General features: G+C 44.3%; 1 protein-coding gene and 1 pseudogene across 1 annotated transcript; one reads left to right on the top strand and one right to left on the bottom strand.

The window, feature by feature from the left end:
- The first annotated feature begins 349 nt into the window (after positions 1-349).
- On the top strand, positions 350-1,316 carry LOC144273831 (olfactory receptor-like protein OLF3; annotated as a pseudogene).
- Positions 1,317-6,956: 5,640 nt separating this feature from the next.
- LOC144273529 (olfactory receptor 5V1-like) lies at positions 6,957-7,895 on the bottom strand. The gene has a single exon (XM_077832159.1). The coding sequence runs from the start codon at positions 7,893-7,895 to the stop codon at positions 6,957-6,959; it is 939 nt and encodes a 312-aa protein (XP_077688285.1).
- Positions 7,896-19,042: the final 11,147 nt, after the last annotated feature.

Genomic DNA, 19,042 nt, shown 5'->3' with positions numbered 1-19,042 from the left:
TGTACAATGCGGATAATAGCACTGCCCTGCCTCACAGGTGTGGAGGATCCATTCCTCAAAGATGAAGAGGTGCTCCAATGCTGTGGTAATGGGTGGGGGGTGGGGCTGATCAGTACCTTCGACTTTTTTGCGGTGGTGTTGTAGCTGTGTTGGTCCCAGGAAATGAGAGAGACAAGGTGTGTGAGGTCATTTTTTTTTTAATTGGGCCCACTTCTATTGGAGTAGCTTGAAAGCTTATCTCTCTCACCAACAGGAGCTGGCTCAATAAAAGAGATCAACTCACCCACCTTGTCTCTCGGATAGCTAATTATGTTTATTCGTTTTTTTCCCCTTTACTCCCTCAGACAAAATGAACAGGACTGGAGAAGGCTACCAAACTTCTATACCCCAGGAGTTCATCCTGTTGGGACTCTCCAGTCATCCAGAGGTCCGGCTGGCTCTGTTTGTGGTGTTCCTCGCTCTCTACCTGTTGACCCTGCTTGGGAAGCTCCTCACCATTCTCCTGGTTGGGTCGACCCTCTCCTCCACACCCTCATGTATTTTTTTCTCACCAACCTGTCTCTCCTGGAGGTCAGCTATACTTCGAGCTTCCTGCCCCAGATGCTGGCCCACCTCCTGGCAGAGCACAGAGACATCTCGTTGGCCCGTTGCATGGCCCAGATGTACCTCTTCCTCGCCTTTGGCATAAAGGAGTGCTTCCTCCTCACTGTTATGTCATATGACAGGTACGTCACCGTCTGCCTCCCACTGCACTACCCGCTACTCATGGTCAAGAGGGGTGCATTGCCATGGTGGCCACTTCCTGGGCAGGCGGTTTCCTAGTTTCCGTCATCAACACCGCGTCCACCTTCCAGCTGTCTTTCTGCAGGCAGCGGGAGATAGACCATTTCCTCTGTGAAATGCCAGCCATGGTGAGTTTGGCCTGTGCTGGGAAGGACCAGGCATAAATAATCATGTCCGTGAGCTGTGTATTCACTCTAGACTGCCCACTTTCCTTAGTAGTCCTCTCTTACGCTCGCATCCTTGGCACTGTCTTGAACATCCCCTCCACTGCAGGAAGGCATAAAGCCTTTTTCACCTGCTCTTCCCACTTGGTTGTGGTCAGCCTGTTCTTTGGGACAGCAATTTCGGTGTACCTGAGACCCAGGTCTAGCTTCTCCTTCCTGGGGAAGCTCAAAACAAGCTCTGTCTTCTACATCACTGTCACCCCAGTGCTCAACCCCCTCATATACAGCCTGAGGAACAAGGAGGCGATATGCACCCTGAGGAAAATGGTGGGTAAGGATGTAGGGGTACAGGCCTTGCCTGAACAATGAAAGAAAACAGACGTAAGGAAACAGGTTAACAATGGACAAAGCAGGAATTCACAAGTGGCCTTGTAAATAATATGTACCTCATAGATAAAGAAATAGTAAGAAGAAGAGTAAATGTGTGATCTGCTTGCAGCTGCAGCTTTGCTTACTAGCACATTTTCTAGTGCATAGATAGTTCACGATCCATCCAGGAATCGGTCCACACAATTAGTAAGCCAATCATGAAGTCTGTGATGTAATGTAGAATGTAATGCACATGTGTTAGTCTGTTTTAGAATATGTATATAATCTGATATACAATTATGTCCTTTGGAGTTGTGGTGCACCTAACCCACCCCTATACCTGAACCTGATCACCTCAGGTGTAGCTTTATGAAATGCCACTAAAGACACCTCAATGCTGTGTCCAGATTTGAACCGAGTTTTTTGGATTCTAGAGAACTGGATAAACTGTTCCCCTCCAGAACTGGATAAGATGTTCTGGATAAACTGAGGGAATGGACAAGGAGTTAGAGGGAATCCCAACAGTATGGAGGTAGAGGTCTCTGTTATTCCAGATACTGACAGTGAGTGACAGATAATTGGACCGTCTCGTTTGGAATCCAGACTTCTGCTCTGCTGCATCAGAACAATGGTCCATCCATCCCTGCATCCCTTCTGCACAGGGGACCAGAACAATTGTCCCTCTAGTCCTGTAATCTTTCTATTTTCTGGACCAGATCAATAGTCCATCCATTCCTTTATCCCTTCTACAGTCTGGACCAGAACAATTGTCCATCTAGTCCTGTATCCCATCTACATACTTGATCAGATTAATGGTTGATCCACTCCTTTATGTTTTCTGTTAATAGAAAAAAAAAACATTGATTCATCCTGTCCCTATGCACTGCATCTGATCAATGGTCCATCTGTTCCTATATTCATACTACATACCTGCTTCAGAACCAGTTGTCCATCTAGTCTTGGTTTCTTCCTATGTAACAGATCAGAATGGCCCCAGTCTCTCTGAATCCTTTCTAAATGTGGGGTTAGACAGCTGGTCCCTCTAGTCCTGTATCCCTTCTAGATACTAAATTAGACCAAAGGTCCCTTCTGTTCAGAGATTTTTCTCCAGGCATTCAACATTTACAAGGGTTGTTACACATACAAACAAATCAAAACACATCATTTGAGCCATGCTGGAGGCATGTGTTCGACTAGTTCTTTTCACTGCCAGTTGGGAAGGGGAAAAGGGACAGTAGCAGATGATTCAGAGGAACTGAAAGGCTGGAAAGTCTGCTCAATTGCTGCTATTACATGACTGTGTGTGGACTCAGTTACAATATCTCCAGTGCTCTCCATGCCACAGCTCAGAAAATGTACCAATTCACTGTTTTCAGGAGCTGTCAAGGTTCCTTCCCACTCTGAACTCTAGGGTACAGGTGTGGGAACCTGCATGAAAGACCCCCTAAGCTTATTCTTACCAGCTTAGGTTAAAAACTTCCCTAAGGTACAAACTTTGCCTTGTCCTTGAACCGTATGCTGCCAACACCAAGCGTCTTACACAAAGACCAGGGAAAGAGCCCACTTGGAGACGTTTTCCCCCAAAATATCCCACCAAGTCCTACACTCCCTTTCCTGGGGAAGGCTTGATAATAAGATCCTCATCAATTGGTACAGGTGAACACAGACCCAAACCATTGGATCTTAAGAACAATGAAAAATCAATCAGGTTCTTAAAAGAAGAATTTTAATTAAAGAAAAAGTAAAAGAATCACCTGTGTAAAATCAGGATGGTAAATACCTTACAGGGTAATCAGATTCAAAACATAGAGAATCCCTCTAGGCAAAACCTTAAGTTACAAAAAGACACAAAAACAGGAATATACATTCCCTCCAGCACAGCTTATTTTACCAGCCATTAAACAAAAGAAAATATAATAAATTTTCTAGCTAGATTACTTACTAACTTTACAGGAGTTGGAAGGCTTGCATCCTTGATCTGCAAAAGCATCACACAGACAGACCAAACCCTTTGTTCCCCGCCCCACCTCCAGATCTGAAAGAATCTTGACCCCTCATTGGCCATTTTGGGTCAGGTGCCAGCAGGATTACCTTAGCTTTTTAACCCTTTACAGGTGAAAGGATTTTGCCTCTGGCCAGGAGGGATTTTATACAGAATGTATACAGAAAGGCGGTTACCCTTCCCTTCATATTTATGACAGGAGCCCTTTGTTACTGGAGACAAACTCATATTGCAGGATGTATAGATCTGATATGGGGCACACGGTGGACGTTAAAAACAGTGAGCTACTAGACAGGGCACTAGACTGGAACGTAAATGTAAAACTGCAAAATTGTTCACTCAGCTTTTTTCAAAGAAAATGTAGATTCAGCAACTCTGAATCATTTTTCAAATTTGTGTTGTTGTCACCAAATTGTTTCGGGGGGAAAACACACAAAACAAATGCCAATTTTTTTACTTTCTTGTTTGTTTTATTTTACTTTGATGTCTATTATATTAATTTTATATCATATTTATGTACTCTATTTAATATTATACACAGACAATATTTAAGAGTGTTAAATATTATAACACTATAATCAAAACCAAATTATTTTCCGTATCTAAACTAAACAACTTGGCAAAACTTTTCTATGCTTCTGGATCAATTTGGGTGTCACGATCACTTCACATGCACTGATTAATGAACCAACTATCCTGCCATGGACAGTGCTCTGGGACCCTCTCATGCCTGCTATGGGACCTTTAATGTGTCTGTAGCATCAGGGATTGTTTTTTTCCCCATTTCAAAATGTCTCTTATTCTCTCTGAGATATACATTAATTTTATAGAGCCGTCATTTCTTTAACACCTTTTACATTTAAATCAAAGTTCATCACTGGTTTCTCATTTACATGTATATCTATATTCTTGTCAAAATCTAAACATAGAGATATAAGCCATGTCTCTGCTGCTGCCCGTCTTACCACAGCTAATTAAGCTCACACGAGCTTGATGAGAGCTAGCATAAGCATGTGTACACGAGCAGGGGAAACACACCCCTACCTCATCATGTAGACATATCCAAAAGGGACCCAATAGACCCAAAGCCAAAAGGGATCACTGTGGTCATCTAGCCTGACCTCCAACTTCCCTGAATTAATTTCTCTTTGAACTAGAGCAGAGCTTTTAGAAAAACGTCCTGTCTTGATTTAAAAATTGTCAGTGATGGAGAATCTACCTTAACCCTTGGTAACGTGTTCCAATGGCTAATTACCCTTACTGTTAAAAATGCACACCTCAGTTCCAGTCTGAATTTGTCTAGCTTCAACTTCCAGTCATTGGATCTTGTCTGAACTTTGTAGGCTATATTGAAGGTATTTATAGACTCTCATCAATTCATCCCTTACGGCTCTCTTGGATATGCTAAATAGATTGAGCTATTTGAGTCCATTGCCATAAGGCAGGTATTCTAGACTTTTGTCACCCCCCAATCTCCTCCCTTCAGCACAGCATCCCTAGCGCCATTGTGGAACATTGAGGTCCTCCCTGATAGTGTGCAGAGACAATCCCATTCTGAGTCCACCCCACACACACACACAGTCACTGCAGCACATTGGCTCCTAGTGGCAGGGTGGGACATGACGGTCAGCATTGACTCAAAGGGGAGAGTGCCCTCAAAGGAGTCAACCACACTCTGCACTCTCTCCAGTCCTTGGGTTGTTCTTTGAGTGTTCCCCATTCAAGAACTCACATAGACCATCCTTGCTTGGTGAGATATCTGATGGTAACACTATGAAGAAAGAAAAGGAGTACTTGTGGTACCTTAGAGACTAACAAATTTATTAGAGCATAAGCTTTCGTGAGCTACAGCTCACTTCATCATGAAAGCTTATGCTCTAATAAATTTGTTAGTCTCTAAGGTGCCACAAGTACTCCTTTTCTTTTTACTGATACAGACTACATGGCTGCTACTCTGTAACCTGTCACTGTGAAGAAAGAGATGCTTTGTGAGAATCCATTGCTGTTCTTTTATTGCTTCGTTTTGCCGGTTCTCCGGGATACGCCCCTGGGAAGATTGGAATTAGAATACAAATGGAATAAATATCTCCCAACTTATTCCCAAATACTTGTGCTGATCTTCCTGGTCACACTGTGAGCTTTGCCAGAAGTCATTTCTCTTCTCTGTGCCTGACCCCTTCCTGCCCCCCACCCCTGTATAAAATAGAAGTAATAATACTTATGCATCTCCCAGGAATAACAATATTTATAGTGATCCCATGAGAGAGATCACTGAGCAGGGTCAGCCTGGGTAAGTACTTGGATGGGAGACCATCCAGGTGCAGCTAAAGGATTGTGAAGTTCAATTAGTGTCTGTTAAATTCTTTGAGATCCTAAGACAAAAGCTGCTTTACGAAGCAAAAAGTATTATAATTCTTTTGGGATCTTAACTTTTCTCATTCTGAAAAGTAGGGTTTCTCATGCTCAAACTGTTCCCTTGAGGTGTATAGTGGAATCATATAAAGCTCTAGGATGTCCTAATAACTTTATTCTACAAAAGGGTTTAGGGGCAAAACCACACACTATATTCCAGTGTAAACTGGACACCCAAATCCCTTTAAGCAGCTTTGACAATCTCCCCCAAGGTCTCCATCTTGCTCAGTTATCCTGGTTCTCTCTGCCTTACTTGCAAGATGGTCAGAAGGGAAACATCCATGAATCGCAAAGGGGAAGGTATCGGACTGGTCACCCATATAAGAATTCAGCTGCCAACCTGTGCAGTGTTTGCCTCCATCCCACATCTGCAAAATATGGAAAATAATGCCTCCCTTGTATATTTAGGCTGAGATTTGTAAACTCATTTTAATGGGAATTGACATTCAAGTCTCTCTCTGTTTTTAAAATCTCAGACTCTATCTTGCAAAGGACCTATCACAATGGGTTCCCTTGATCTCAACTAAGGCCAGTAGGATGTAATAATTTGCTAGACAGTGAAATGATTACTTTGTGTTTTCCCAGAGACATTGAATTAGGCGACCCTACAGTATTCTGTGTGGGTAATGCAATGAGAAACCAGCCAGCTCGACAACTGACTGAACTTGGGGACAAAGAGGGGGATCTAACTTACTAGGTAGGAAAGGTAACCATTGGTAAGTGTAGACCCAGGTTCATATTTTGTGTTGCTTTTTAACCATTTGTTTCCACCACTCCCTTCTTTAATCCTTATCCTTTCTTACAATAAACCTCCTTTTGGTTTATTGTAAGCACTCACAAGTGCTGTTTGCAAGAGCACAGGTTTAAGGTAAAATTGGTAAACTGGGATACGTGGCATATTTGGGGGTAGATGATCAGGAATTTCTGTAAGTAGCCAGTGTCAGAGGAATGCTTCAATGGGGATGAGAGACTGGCGTGCACCTGTTGGTAACCTGCAAGTTGAAGTTAGAGCTGATGTAGCCCAGAAGAGAGTGCTTGAGTGGTAGAAAGGCTGGTAGTATCAGACATATCACATGAAAGACTCCCTCTAACCCCCTGCCTTCAGTAATGAGGTGACCAACCATCCTGAGTACCCATAAAACTGTCACAACTCCAGGGAAGACAAGGGAGCGATGTTGCCATTAAACCAGAGTAAACAAGGAGAGGATTGGGCTGTGTTCCTCTATTCACATCTTGAGAAGAAATATATTTGAGGTTATGACCCTCCTCAGGGCTCTATTGATATCTCTGCTTCTCAGGCTGTAGATAATGGGGTTTAATGTGGGTGTCACAACAGAGTAGAGCAGGGCCAGGAATTTGTCACTCTCCGGGGCATAGCTGGACCTGGGGCGCAGGTACATGGCGCTGGCAGAGCCGTAGAACAGAGTGATGACTATGAGGTGAGAGGAGCAGGTGGAGAAGGCTTTGTGTCTGCCCTGGGCCGATGTGATCTTCAGGACGGTGGAGATGATGTGCATATAGGACCCCAGGATCAACAAAGAAGGGATCAGCGCGATTAACATCCCAGCTACAAAGACGGCAATTTCGTTCCTGGCGGTGTCTCCGCAGGCCAGGGTCAAGAGGGGAGGAATGTCACAGAAGAAATGGTTGATCCGGTTGTCCCCACAGAAGGGCAGGGTGAGGACAAATGAGGTCTGACCCAAAGAGAGCAGCAAACCGCTGACCCAGGCGCCAACCAACAGCTGGACACACAGGCTCTTGTTCATGAGGACCACGTACCGCAGAGGGTTACAGATGGCCAAGACGCGGTCGTACGCCATGGCAGCAAGGAGGAAGCATTCGGTGGTCCCTAGAGAAAGAAGGAAGTACAATTGGGCAGCACAGCCTGTGAAAGAGATCGTTCTGTCCTGAGAAAGCAAGTTCTCCAGCATCTTGGGGACAGTGACCGTGGTGTAGCAGATGTCAACCAAGGACAGGTTGGAGATGAAATAGTACATGGGGGTGTGAAGAGCTGGGTCAAGCCAAACTGTGGCACCAATGAGGATATTCCCCAACAACGACACCATGTACATGATGAAAGTCACCATAAAGAGCAAGTTCTGAAGCTCTGGATGAATGGAAAACCCCACCATCACAAACTCTGTAGTTTGGTTTTTAGCTTCCATGTGCCTGGAGAGAGAAACAAAACTGGGAAAAAATAATGAACACAAACTCTCTTATCCAGTACCACACTGAGTGATTGATGATTATCCTGATGATGATGTTGTTTATAGTGTGCATACAACATTCTAGGAACATTTCACCAACATTAAAAAAATTGTTCCAGTTCACAGGTTTTGTAAAGGGAAACCATGACTCATCAATCTATTAGAAATCTTGAGGGTGTCAAAAATATGTGGATAAGGGTGAGCCAATGGATATAGCATACCTGGAATGTCAGAAAGCTTTTGACAATTTCCCACACCAAAGGCTTTTAAGCAAAGTAAGCAGTCATGGGATAAGAGGGAAGGTCCTCTCCTGGATCAGTAACTGGTTAAAAGACAGGAAATAAAAGGGTAGGAATAAATGGTAGGAATAAATCTCTCCTTATATGGAAGCTGTTGCATACCCCTTATCATTTTTGTTGCCCTTCTCTGTACAGTTTGCAATTCTAATATATCTTTTTTTTTTCAGAGGGAGTGACCAGAACTGTGTTAGGGGGCTTATTCCTTCACCCACTTATTTCCCTGGTCCTTCTCTCATGAACAGAGAGCAACAATACCCAAAGTCCAAAGGTGCAAACAATTCGATGTTTTTTGGGGTGAACTTCCAGCAAGCATGATTCCAGTTTCCTTCCTTAGTATCTCCCTTCCCAGCTCCTACACCACAGAGCCTTACACCTGTGTCCCTGTTCCTATTCCTGCCCTTAGCCAAACATGATTCCAATTTCCTTATCCCCATTCCCTGTTCCCATTTCCCCCTTTAGCAAAACATGATTCCAATTTCCCCACCCCCATTCCCTGTTCCCATTGCCCCCCCAGCCACCCACCCACTCTGACTGACTGCAGACTATATAGTAAAACTTGAGTTCTGCTTAGCTATACCTTAACCAATCATTTTCCTGAAATTTAACTAACCAATCCTAACATATTGTAACATGATTATGTAACCAATTATATCCCACCACCTTAATTAGTTTACACCCAGCAAAATTAATTATACAGCAGACAGAAACAATCACAGAACCAGACAGAGATTATACAGACAAACAATAGCAAAGTGGGAACTATAATGACAAAACAATACAGAAGTGAGGATTTCACATCCCAGCTATTGATAAGTGAGTTCTTGCCAGACAGGATGCTATCAAACTAAGTTTCCTTTTACATTTTCCCGGCACTTCCCTTTCTCTGGAGGCGATAGGCATTATCAGGACAGGATTGTATTCCTAACAGCCCAATAGCACCTGATTTCAATGTGACTAGTTTGGAATGTGAGGCTGTGACCTGTCGCTTTCCAGCTTATGGCTGCCTCTGCTGCTTAGCCAAAGGCCTTAGCCTAAGCACAGGGCCTCAGACTGTCACAGTAAGAGAAGGACCTTACACCGGCAGACAGTGATTTTGATTCTTTCTTTTATACCTCTAGAACTAGCTAAGTGGTAAGAATACACCTAAATTCTTAGAGTACAGGCATTTACCGACAGGCCTGAATATCTATATCCTAACAAACTGCACACAGTATTCAAGGATTCTGGATGTACCATGGATTTATGTAGTGGCATTATGATATTTTCTATCCCTTTCCTAATGGTTCCTAACATTCTGTTAGCTTTTTAAACTACCGCTGCACACAGAGTGGATGTTTTCAGAGAACTAGTCACAAGGACACTAAGATCTTTCTTGAGTGGTAACAGCTAATTTAGGTCCCATCATTTTGTATGTAAAGTAGGGATTATGTTTTCCAATGTACTTTGCACTTATCAGCATTGAATTTCATCTGCCATTTTGCTGCCCAGTCACCAAGTTTTGTGAGATCCCTTTGCAACTCTTCCCAGTCACCTTTGCTCTTAACTATCTTGAGCAATTTTTTATTGTCTGCAAACTTTGCTGCCTCACTGTTTCCCCTTTTTCCAGATCACTGATGAATATGTTGAACAAAGTTTCTTCTTCCTGAATCATCCTTCCAGATGTAGAGGCAATTGTCATGGACCCTTAAAGAATTCCTAAAATATTTGTAATGACCACAACCCTGAAGCACTGTTTTGGTACCAGACCTGATTACAATGTACATTTCATTCTGTTAAAAACAATTTGCTTTTCTGTAGCTGTTTCCTTTAACCATCTCAAAGCATTTTATAAACATTAGGCCACCTCACAAAACCTTTCTGGGGTAGGAGAGTCTCTTCTCAAATCTATGCAAAAAGGATCTGGTAAAATCATCTTGCCTCCCTTTCTGTCTAACCATGTCACCCACCTCCCCACCCCTGCAGCTCCATTTTCTATATGGTAGAATGCTGCTTTTAGCCACCTTAATTTAAATGAAAAAAGCATAGAAACAGTTTCCTTACCTTGTCAAATCTTTTTTTAAACTTTCCTTTTATTTTAGTAGTTTACATTTAACACAGTACTGTACTGGATTTGCTGGGGGGGTTGTTTTTTTTTTTTTTTTGTCTGAGGTGTGTGGGTGACTAGTGAGTTTGTAACTCTGGTGTTCATAACTCTGGGTTCTATTGTACTATATCAGGTTCAAGCCTCTGTCTGTGTCAGCTTCCAGCATGCTGGCTCTGTGTCCCTCTGTCCGCTTCCAGCGGAACTTACCATTTCTCTCCTCCCGATCAGCCGGGGACACCTTTATAACCCTACAGCGTCTTTTAATCTCAGCCCTGTCTTTGGGTAGCTAAAAACATCCTAATCTGGATGGTGCTAGCCAGGTAGGTTCATCTCGCAACTGATGTCCCAGCCCATTGTTTGAAGCAGGTACCTGAGAGGGTGATTTATCTGTGTCATTGTTTTACCCTTCCTGGGTTCCTTAACAGCCCCCTTCACAGTCTTTGTTTGATGTAACGCTGTGCATTCCGTCAGGCAGACATATAGAACTGAACAGGGAAAAAACAAATCATACACAATATTTCTAAGAGTAATACAGACATTTCCCCAGTTTGTCACATGTAGATGATATATAATTGCATCATAAAATTTCTGTCTGTCTAGCCCTCCAGTCTAAATCAACCATAAGCAAGATAGGATTGTATAAAGGACTGATTCTTACCTTGTCCTCAGTGTAGGAATCAAATAACACCTCGTTACATGGCTAAAAGAAAGGAAGTCTCACCTCTACCATAATGTCCCATAGAGTAGATTAATTCAAGCACAGAAATTTTCTGTGTTACTTTAGCAATCACATAAAAGAAACGTGCATCCTCCAGAATTGTTCTTGATACACATCTACGTCTATATTGCTATCTCCCTCTAGTCATGGAGAAAGACTGAGATCTCTCTCTTGAGAAAGAAAGAAGCTTTTTATAGTTTTATGCTGCACCATCCATAGCCTCCCAGCTTTCTCCTGAAAATTCTTGCCATGAAGCTATAGGTCCAAAATACCTGGCTAAGGAAACGATCTGCAGAGCCTTGAAATGGACATCACTGATCCTGTTTGCCTATAACTGTGTTTACTGTGTAGTTGTAGCTCTGTCAGTCCCAGGATATTAGAGAGACAGCGTGGGGGAGGGAATATCTTTCATTAGACCAGTCTCTACTGTTGAGAGAGAGACAAGCTTTTGAGTCACACAGAAGAAGAGCTCTGTATGACTCGAAAGCTTGTCTCTCTCACCAACAGATAGTGGTCCAATAATAGATATTACCTCACTCACCTGATCTCGCTCTGTGTTTTGTTTTTATCCAAGACTTCCCTCACCTGCTTTTCCTTTCCTACTGTGGGCAGATATCTGCAGCTCTCTGACACACACAGCTCTTGTGTGTAGCAAGGACATTCTGGTTTCTTTATAACCAGTGGGGTTATCATCCTTTAAAAAGCATGTCTCCAGTTTTTCATTGGAGAATCAGACAATTAATGCTGCTTGTTAACGCACACTAGTCCATAGCACAGATAAAGAGTGGGGTCTAGCCACTGCATCCTCTGTCCTACTGGACAGCATGCAGAGCACTAGCATTGAAGGTGGCACCAAACATATGTTGCCAAATCTGAAGCCAAAGAATTTTTCACCTAATGCTGTTGATCAAGCAAGTCAGACACGTCCCCCACCCCCACCCCCACCTCCACCCCACTCCCTCTTAAGCAGTGAGCATGAGGCAAGGTCAGCGGCAAGAGTCCTGAGACACAAACCAGGAAAAATATCTTCTATGGCAAATCCTCAGCGAAAATACTGAGGACCTTCCTTAACTTCTGGGAGGTCCTTTTTCAAAAGACACCCTGTCAAGGTTCCTTTCCCACTCTGAACTCTAGGGTACAGATATGGGGACCTGCATGAAAACCTCCTAAGCTTACTTTTACCAGCTTAGGTTAAAACTTTCCCAAGGAACAAACTATTTTACCTTTTGCCCTTGGACTTTCGCTGCCACCACCAAATGTCTAACCGGTATTATTAGGAAAGAGTCCGTTTGGAAACGTCTTTCCCCCCAAATCCTCCCAAACATTACACCCCCCTTTCCTGGGGAAGGCTTGATAAAAATCCTCACCAATTTGCATAGGTGACCACAGACCCAAACCCTTGGATCTTAAGAACAATGAAAAAGCATTCAGTTTCTTAAAAGAAGAATTTTAATCGAAGAAATAGTAAAAAGAATCACCTCTGTAAAATCAGGATGGTAAATACCTTACAGGGTAATCAGATTCAAAACATAGAGAATCCCTCTAGGCAAAACCTTAAGTTACAAAAAGACACAAAAACAGGAATCTACATTCCATTCAGCACAACTTATTTTTCTCAGCCATTTAAAGAAATCATAATCTAACGCATACCTAGCTAGATTACTTACTAAGTTCTAAGACTCCATTCCTGTTCTGCCTCTGGCAAAAGCATCACACAGACAGAGAGAGAGGCTTTGTTTCTCCCTCCCCGCAGTTTTTGAAAGTATCTTGTCTCCTCATTGGTCATTTTGGTCAGGTGCCAGAGAGGTTATCCTAGCTTCTTAACCCTTTACAGGTGAAAGGGTTTTTCCTCTGGCCAGGAGGGATTTTAAAGGTGTTTACCCTTCCCTTTATATTTATGACACACCTGTGCTGAGCCGCATCCTAACAAATATTCTGGATTTGCAAGTCCATCTGGATCGATGCCTTCGGGTTTTATATTTCATTCAGCCTTTACCCAGGCAAAGCTTCCATTTCAGTTGGTCCTTATGAGGTCCTTCTTTATTCTGTACTCAAGCAAACCACCTATTGACATCCATGGAGCAAAAATGCCCATTGAAGACATTAGACAAAAACTTCCATTGAAATCAAGGGATCAAAATACCCATTGAAGCCACTGCCCAACTCTCCTATTTAAATGAATGGCTCAAAATGCCCACTGAACTCAATGGACTAAAATCTCCCTTGAGGTCAATGGATCCAAACACCCATTTAATACATTGGGAGATGACTGAAAAAAAGCTAAGAAGGGACTTCAGAATTCAGCCCATTGGATGGCAAGTTCTTGGCACACCTCAGGATTTAGCCCTTTGTCTGGGTCCTCGTCTATGCTACAGAGTTAGGTCTATGAAAGGCAGTTTATGTTGACCTAACCATGGATGGTTTCAGAGTAGCAGCCGTGTTAGTCTGTATTCGCAAAAAGAAAAGGAGTACTTGTGGCACCTTAGAGACTAACCAATTTATTTGAGCATAAGCTTTCGTGAGCTACAGCTCACTTCATTGGATACATACTGAGCTGTAGCTCACGAAAGCTTATGCTCAAATAAATTGGTTAGTCTCTAAGGTGCCACAAGTCCTCCTTTTCTTCTAACCATGGATGTGTCTAAACTTAAATTTCACTGCCTCCAATGTAACTGCCCTTCTATGCCAACTGAGTAACTCCACCTCCATGAGAGGCATAAAGTCAATGTCAATATAATTAGGTTGGTGTGGTGTCTATACAGACACTGTGTTGCTTACATCAACTGTTACTGGCTTTCAGAAGCCATCCCACAATGCCCCACACTGACAGTACAATCGGCACAAGCGCTTCTGGTGAGGATGTGCACCGCCGACACAAGGCGCATAGCATGGACACCCAAAAGCTATTTAATTACTTGTGGCAGCTGTATGCTAACGTTTCACAGACTCACAGGACTCGTTCTCTCTCTCTGCTCCATACAATCCCTGTAGAAACCCCCTTCAGTGTGACAGCCCTTCTCAGGGATTCACTCTCTCTCAGGGGTTAAGCCCCATGCTCCAGTGCCTCCCGGAACTGCACCTCTCTGAGCCTCTCACCATGGATCCCCTCAGGGAGTCCACTTGCTCTGGCTCCCTGGGGCCTCAACACCCAGAGGGAATAATGTAACCCTGATCTCTAGCCTGCAGTGACTCTCAGCCAGAGTAAAACAGGAGGGTTTATTGATTGTCTGAACACAGCATAGGAGCTTCCCAGGACCCTGGAGCCCGGCTAGTCTCAGCACAGTTCAATTGGCTCTCTTCCAGTCCTGATGGGCTCAGGCTACTCTCCCTGTTCCCAGTCCAGCAGCCCCTTCCTTCCAGCAGATCATCCTATAGCATCTCCCTCAACAGCCCCTCCTCTGTCCTCTGTCTTCCCTACAGGTAAATAGGCTGCCTGGGCCTCCTCTCTTCCATCCTTTGTTCCCCCACTTGCTGGAACCAGCTGGTCAGGTCACCAGGGTCCTCTCTCCTCAGCCCTTTGTCCTCCCACTGGACAGAACCAGCTGCCTTCCAAGTTGGTAAGATCTCCCATAATTTTGACATAATTTTGTAGTGTAGACATGGCCTGAGAGAGGTGTGAATACCTTTCGGTACTATCATACACCCCTGTTTTACCCAATGGAAAATTTGACCATGGACCCTTACATTGTTTCATAAGTTCCTATATTTGTCTCCACTTGTCTCAATCTCTGTATTCTTTCAGTAGTGGGTAGTCACAGACCTGTTTCTATTTTCAGCTCACCTAATTGCATGGTGCTGTGTCTAATATGTGGATTTCTCTTTAATATTTCGTAGTTAATATGAACACTAGGTTGCATTCCATCAGCAACTGGGGTAGCACCACCTCCCCACCCTAGCTGTGCTACATTTGGGCCAGGGGTAGAGTTACTAATTCCAGTTGGGATCATTTGGTCCAGGAGAGTCATCATACCTCCACACTTATTAAGGAAATGGTTATTTTTAATATTCAAATTGAAAGCCACATGCAGGTCTAGAAAACATGACCTCTGAGGAAAGATTGAAGAAAATGGGTTTGTTTAGTGAGGAGAAGAGAAGCATTAGGGGGAACATGATAACAGTTTTCAAGTACATAAAAGGTTGCTACAAAGGTGGGGGGGAATTGTTCTTGTTAACGTCTGAGGATAGGACAAGAAGCAATGGGCTTAAATTGTAGCAAGGACGGTTTAGGCTGGACATTAGGAAAAACTTCTTGTCAGGGTGGTTAAGCACTGGAATAAATTGCTTAGGGAAGTTGTGGAATCTGCATCATTGGAAGTTTTTAAGAACAGGTTGGACAGACATCTGTCAGTGATGGTCTAGATCAGGGGTGGCCAACCTGGGGCTCGGGAGCCACCTGCGGCTCTTCAGAAGTTTACTGTGCGGCTCCTTGTCTAGACACCGACTCCGGGGCTGGAGCTACAGGCGCCAACTTTCCAGTGTGCCGGGGGGGGCTCACTGCTCAGCCCCTGGCTCTGCCTCAGGCCCTGCCCCCACTCCACCCCTTCCCGCCCCCTCCCCGAGCCTGCCGTGACATCACTCCTCCCACTTCCCCCACAGAGCCTCCTGCATGCCACGAAACAGCTGATCAGGAGGTGTGGGGAGGGAGGGGGAGGCTCTGACTGGTGGGGCTGCCAGTAGGTGGAAGGCACGGTGGGGGGAAGGCTGATGGGCTGTTGCTGACCTATTACTGTGGCTCTTTGGCAATGTACGCTGGTAAATTCTGGCTCCTTCTCAGGCTCAGGTTGGCCACCCCTGGTCTAGAAAATACTTAATCTTGCCATAAGTGCAGGGGACTGGACCAGATGACCTCTCAAGGTCCCTTCCAGTCCTATGATTCTATGCATGAGGAAATTTTTCTTCAAAGTTCGTAGGCTGGAACAGGTGCTGGGGTAGAGTTTGTGGTAGAAAATTTGGAGTCATGTGATCCAGAGGTTCCCAGTATGCAGCTCTCTACAATATGAGCATCTTTTCAATGTTCTGACAGCTCTAAAATCTGCAGGCATAGTGAGATTATCTGGGAGAGTGCTATGCCACAACAGGGGCAAGGGTATAAGTCCTGATGCAAATTTTGGGTCATTTGGTCAAGGGGTTCATCAGATACATCCTCCCCTCCCCCCAGTGAACTGATCTTAATACTCATGTTGTTCTAAACATGACACACATTGCAATAGCACAGTGGTCTTGAAAACTGGTATTCCATCATATGGGCTGTTGCAGACTTTGAAAAGGAGAACACGTGTTGAGATGAATGAGTCACTTTACATCTCCCAGAGCCACTGTGTGTTCTGAATGGGCTGAGAACATCCCATTGAGATGAATGGGCCACTTCACACCTCTGTGATCCTTCTATGCTGCAGAGGGGTGGGCAGAGCCCCTACCATCCACATGAGATCCTGAAGTGGAGTATGGAGTCTGGTTCCCCTCCCTTCCCCCTTGCTAAATCCAGCTGGTAGATGTGCTACTCATAGCCCATTGCTTACCATCTTCTTTCCTCCCATCGTGATCATAGAATCATAGAATATCAGGGTTGGAAGGGACCTCAGGAGGTCATCTAGTCCAACCCCCTGCTCAAAGCAGGACCAATCGCCAACTAAATCATCCCAACCAGGGCTTTGTCAAGCCTGACCTTAAAAATATCTAAGGAAGGTGTCAAGGTTCCTTCCCCACTCTGAACTCTAGGGTACAGATGTGGGGACCTGCATGAAAACCTCCTAAGCTTACTTTCACCAGCTTAGGTTAAAACTTCCCCAAGGTACAAATTAATTTTACCCTTTTCCCCTGGATTTCCACTGCCACCACCAAACTTTATCTGGGTTTACTGGAAAACGTAGTTTGGACACGTCTTTCCCCCCAAAATCCTCCCAACCCTTGCACCCCACTTCCTGGAGAAGGTTTGGTAAAAATCCTCACCAATTTGGATAGGTGAACACAGACCCAAACCCTTGGATCTTAGAACAATGAAAAAGCATTCAGTTTTCTTACAAGAAGACTTTTAATAGAAGTAAAGGAATCACCTCTGTACAATCAGGATGGTAGATACCTTACAGGGTAATTAGATTCAAAACACAGAGAATCCCTCTAGGCAAAACCTTAAGTTACAAAAAAGACACACAGACAGGGATAGTCATTCTATTCAGCACAGCTCTTTTCTCAGCCATTTAAAGAAATCATAATCTAACACATACCTAGCTAGATTACTTACTAAAAGTTCCAAGACTCCATTCCTGTTCTCTCCCCGGCAAAAGCAGCATACAGACAGACACAGACTCTTTGTTTTTCTCCCTCCTCCCAGCTTTTTGAAAGTATCTTGTCTCCTCATTGGTCATTTTGGTCAGGTGCCAGCGAGATTACCTTTAGCTTCTTAATCCTTTACAGGTGAGAGGATTTTTCTTCTGGCCAGGAGGGATTTTAAAGGGGTTTACCCTTCCCTTTATATTTATGACAGAAGGAGATTCCACCACCTCCCTAGGTAACGCATTCCAGTGTTTCACCACCCTCTTAGTGAAAAAGTTTTTCCTAATATCCAACCTAAACCTCCTCCACTGCAACTTGAGACCATTACTACTCATTATGTCATCTGCTACCACTGAGAACAGTCTAGAGCCATCCTCTTTGGAACCCCCTTTCAGGTAGTTCAAAGCAGCTATCAAATCCCCCCCTCATTCTTCCCTTCCGCACACTAAACAATACCAGTTCCCTCAGCCTCTCCTCATAACTCATGTGTTCCAGTCCCCTCATCATTTTTGTTGCCCTTCGCTGGACTCTTTCCAATTTTTCCACATCCTTCTTGTAGTGTGGGGCCCAAAACTGGACACAGTACTCCAGATGAGGCCTCACCAATGTCGAATAGAGGGGGACAATCAAGTCCTTCCATCTGCTGGCAATGCCCCTACTTATACATCCCAAAATGCCATTGGCCTTCTTGGCAACAAGAGCACACTGTTGACTCATATCCAGCTTCTCGTCCACTGTAACGCCTACGTCCTTTTCTGCAGAACTGCTGCCGAGCCATTTGGTCCCTAGTCTGTAGTGGTGCATGGGATTCTTCCGTCCTAAGTGCAGGACTCTGCACTTGTCCTTGTTGAACCTCATCAGATTTCTTTTGGCCCAATCCTCCAATTTGTCTAGGTTCCTCTGTATCCTATCCCTACCCTCCAGCATATCTACCACTCCTCCCAGGTTAGTGTCATCTGCAAACTTGCTGAGGGTGCAATCCACACCATCCTTCAGATCATTTATGAAGATATTGAACAAAACCGGCCCGAGGACCAACCCTTGGGGCACTCCACTTGATACCGGCTGCCAACTAGACATGGAGCCATTGATCACTACCCGTTGAGCCCGACAATCAAGCCAACTTTCTATCCACCTTATAGTCCATTCATCCAGCCCATACTTCTTTAATTGCTGGCAAAAATACTGTTGGAGACAGTGTCAAAAGCTTTGCTAAAGTCAAGGAACAACACGTCCACAGCTTTCCACTCATCCACAGAGCCAGTTATCTCATCATAGAAGGCAATTAGATTAGTCAGGCATGACTTGCCCTTGGTGAATCCATGCTGACTGTTCCTGATCACTTTCCTCTCCTCTAAGTGCTTCAGAATGGATTCCTTGAGGACCTGCTCCATGATTTTTCCAGGGACTCAGGTGAGGCTGACTAGCCTGTAGTTCCCAGGATCCTCCTTCTTTCCTTTTTTAAAGATGGGCACTACATTAGCCTTTTTCCAGTTGTCCGGGACCTCCCCCCGATCAACATGAGTTTTCAAAGACAATGGCCAATGGCTCTGCAATCACAGCCGCCAACTCCTTTAGCACTCTCGGATGCAGCGCATCCGGCCCCATGGACTTGTGCTCGTCTAGCTTTTCTAAATAGTCCTGAACCACTTCTTTCTCCACAGAGGGCTGGTCACCTCCTCCCCATGCTGTGCTGGCCAGTGCAGTCGTCTGGGAGCTGACCTTGTTCATG

The sequence above is a fragment of the Eretmochelys imbricata genome, chromosome 13 (assembly GCF_965152235.1).
Source record: "Eretmochelys imbricata isolate rEreImb1 chromosome 13, rEreImb1.hap1, whole genome shotgun sequence".
Taxonomy (NCBI): domain Eukaryota; kingdom Metazoa; phylum Chordata; order Testudines; family Cheloniidae; genus Eretmochelys; species Eretmochelys imbricata.
Note: the sequence above shows the minus strand (reverse complement) of the source record. Positions and strands in the feature narration are given on the sequence as shown.

Excerpts from the sequence above, each read along its gene's own strand:
- LOC144273529 (XM_077832159.1), bottom strand. The coding sequence starts at position 7,895 with ATGGAAGCTAAAAACCAAACTACAGAGTTTGTGATGGTGGGGTTTTCC.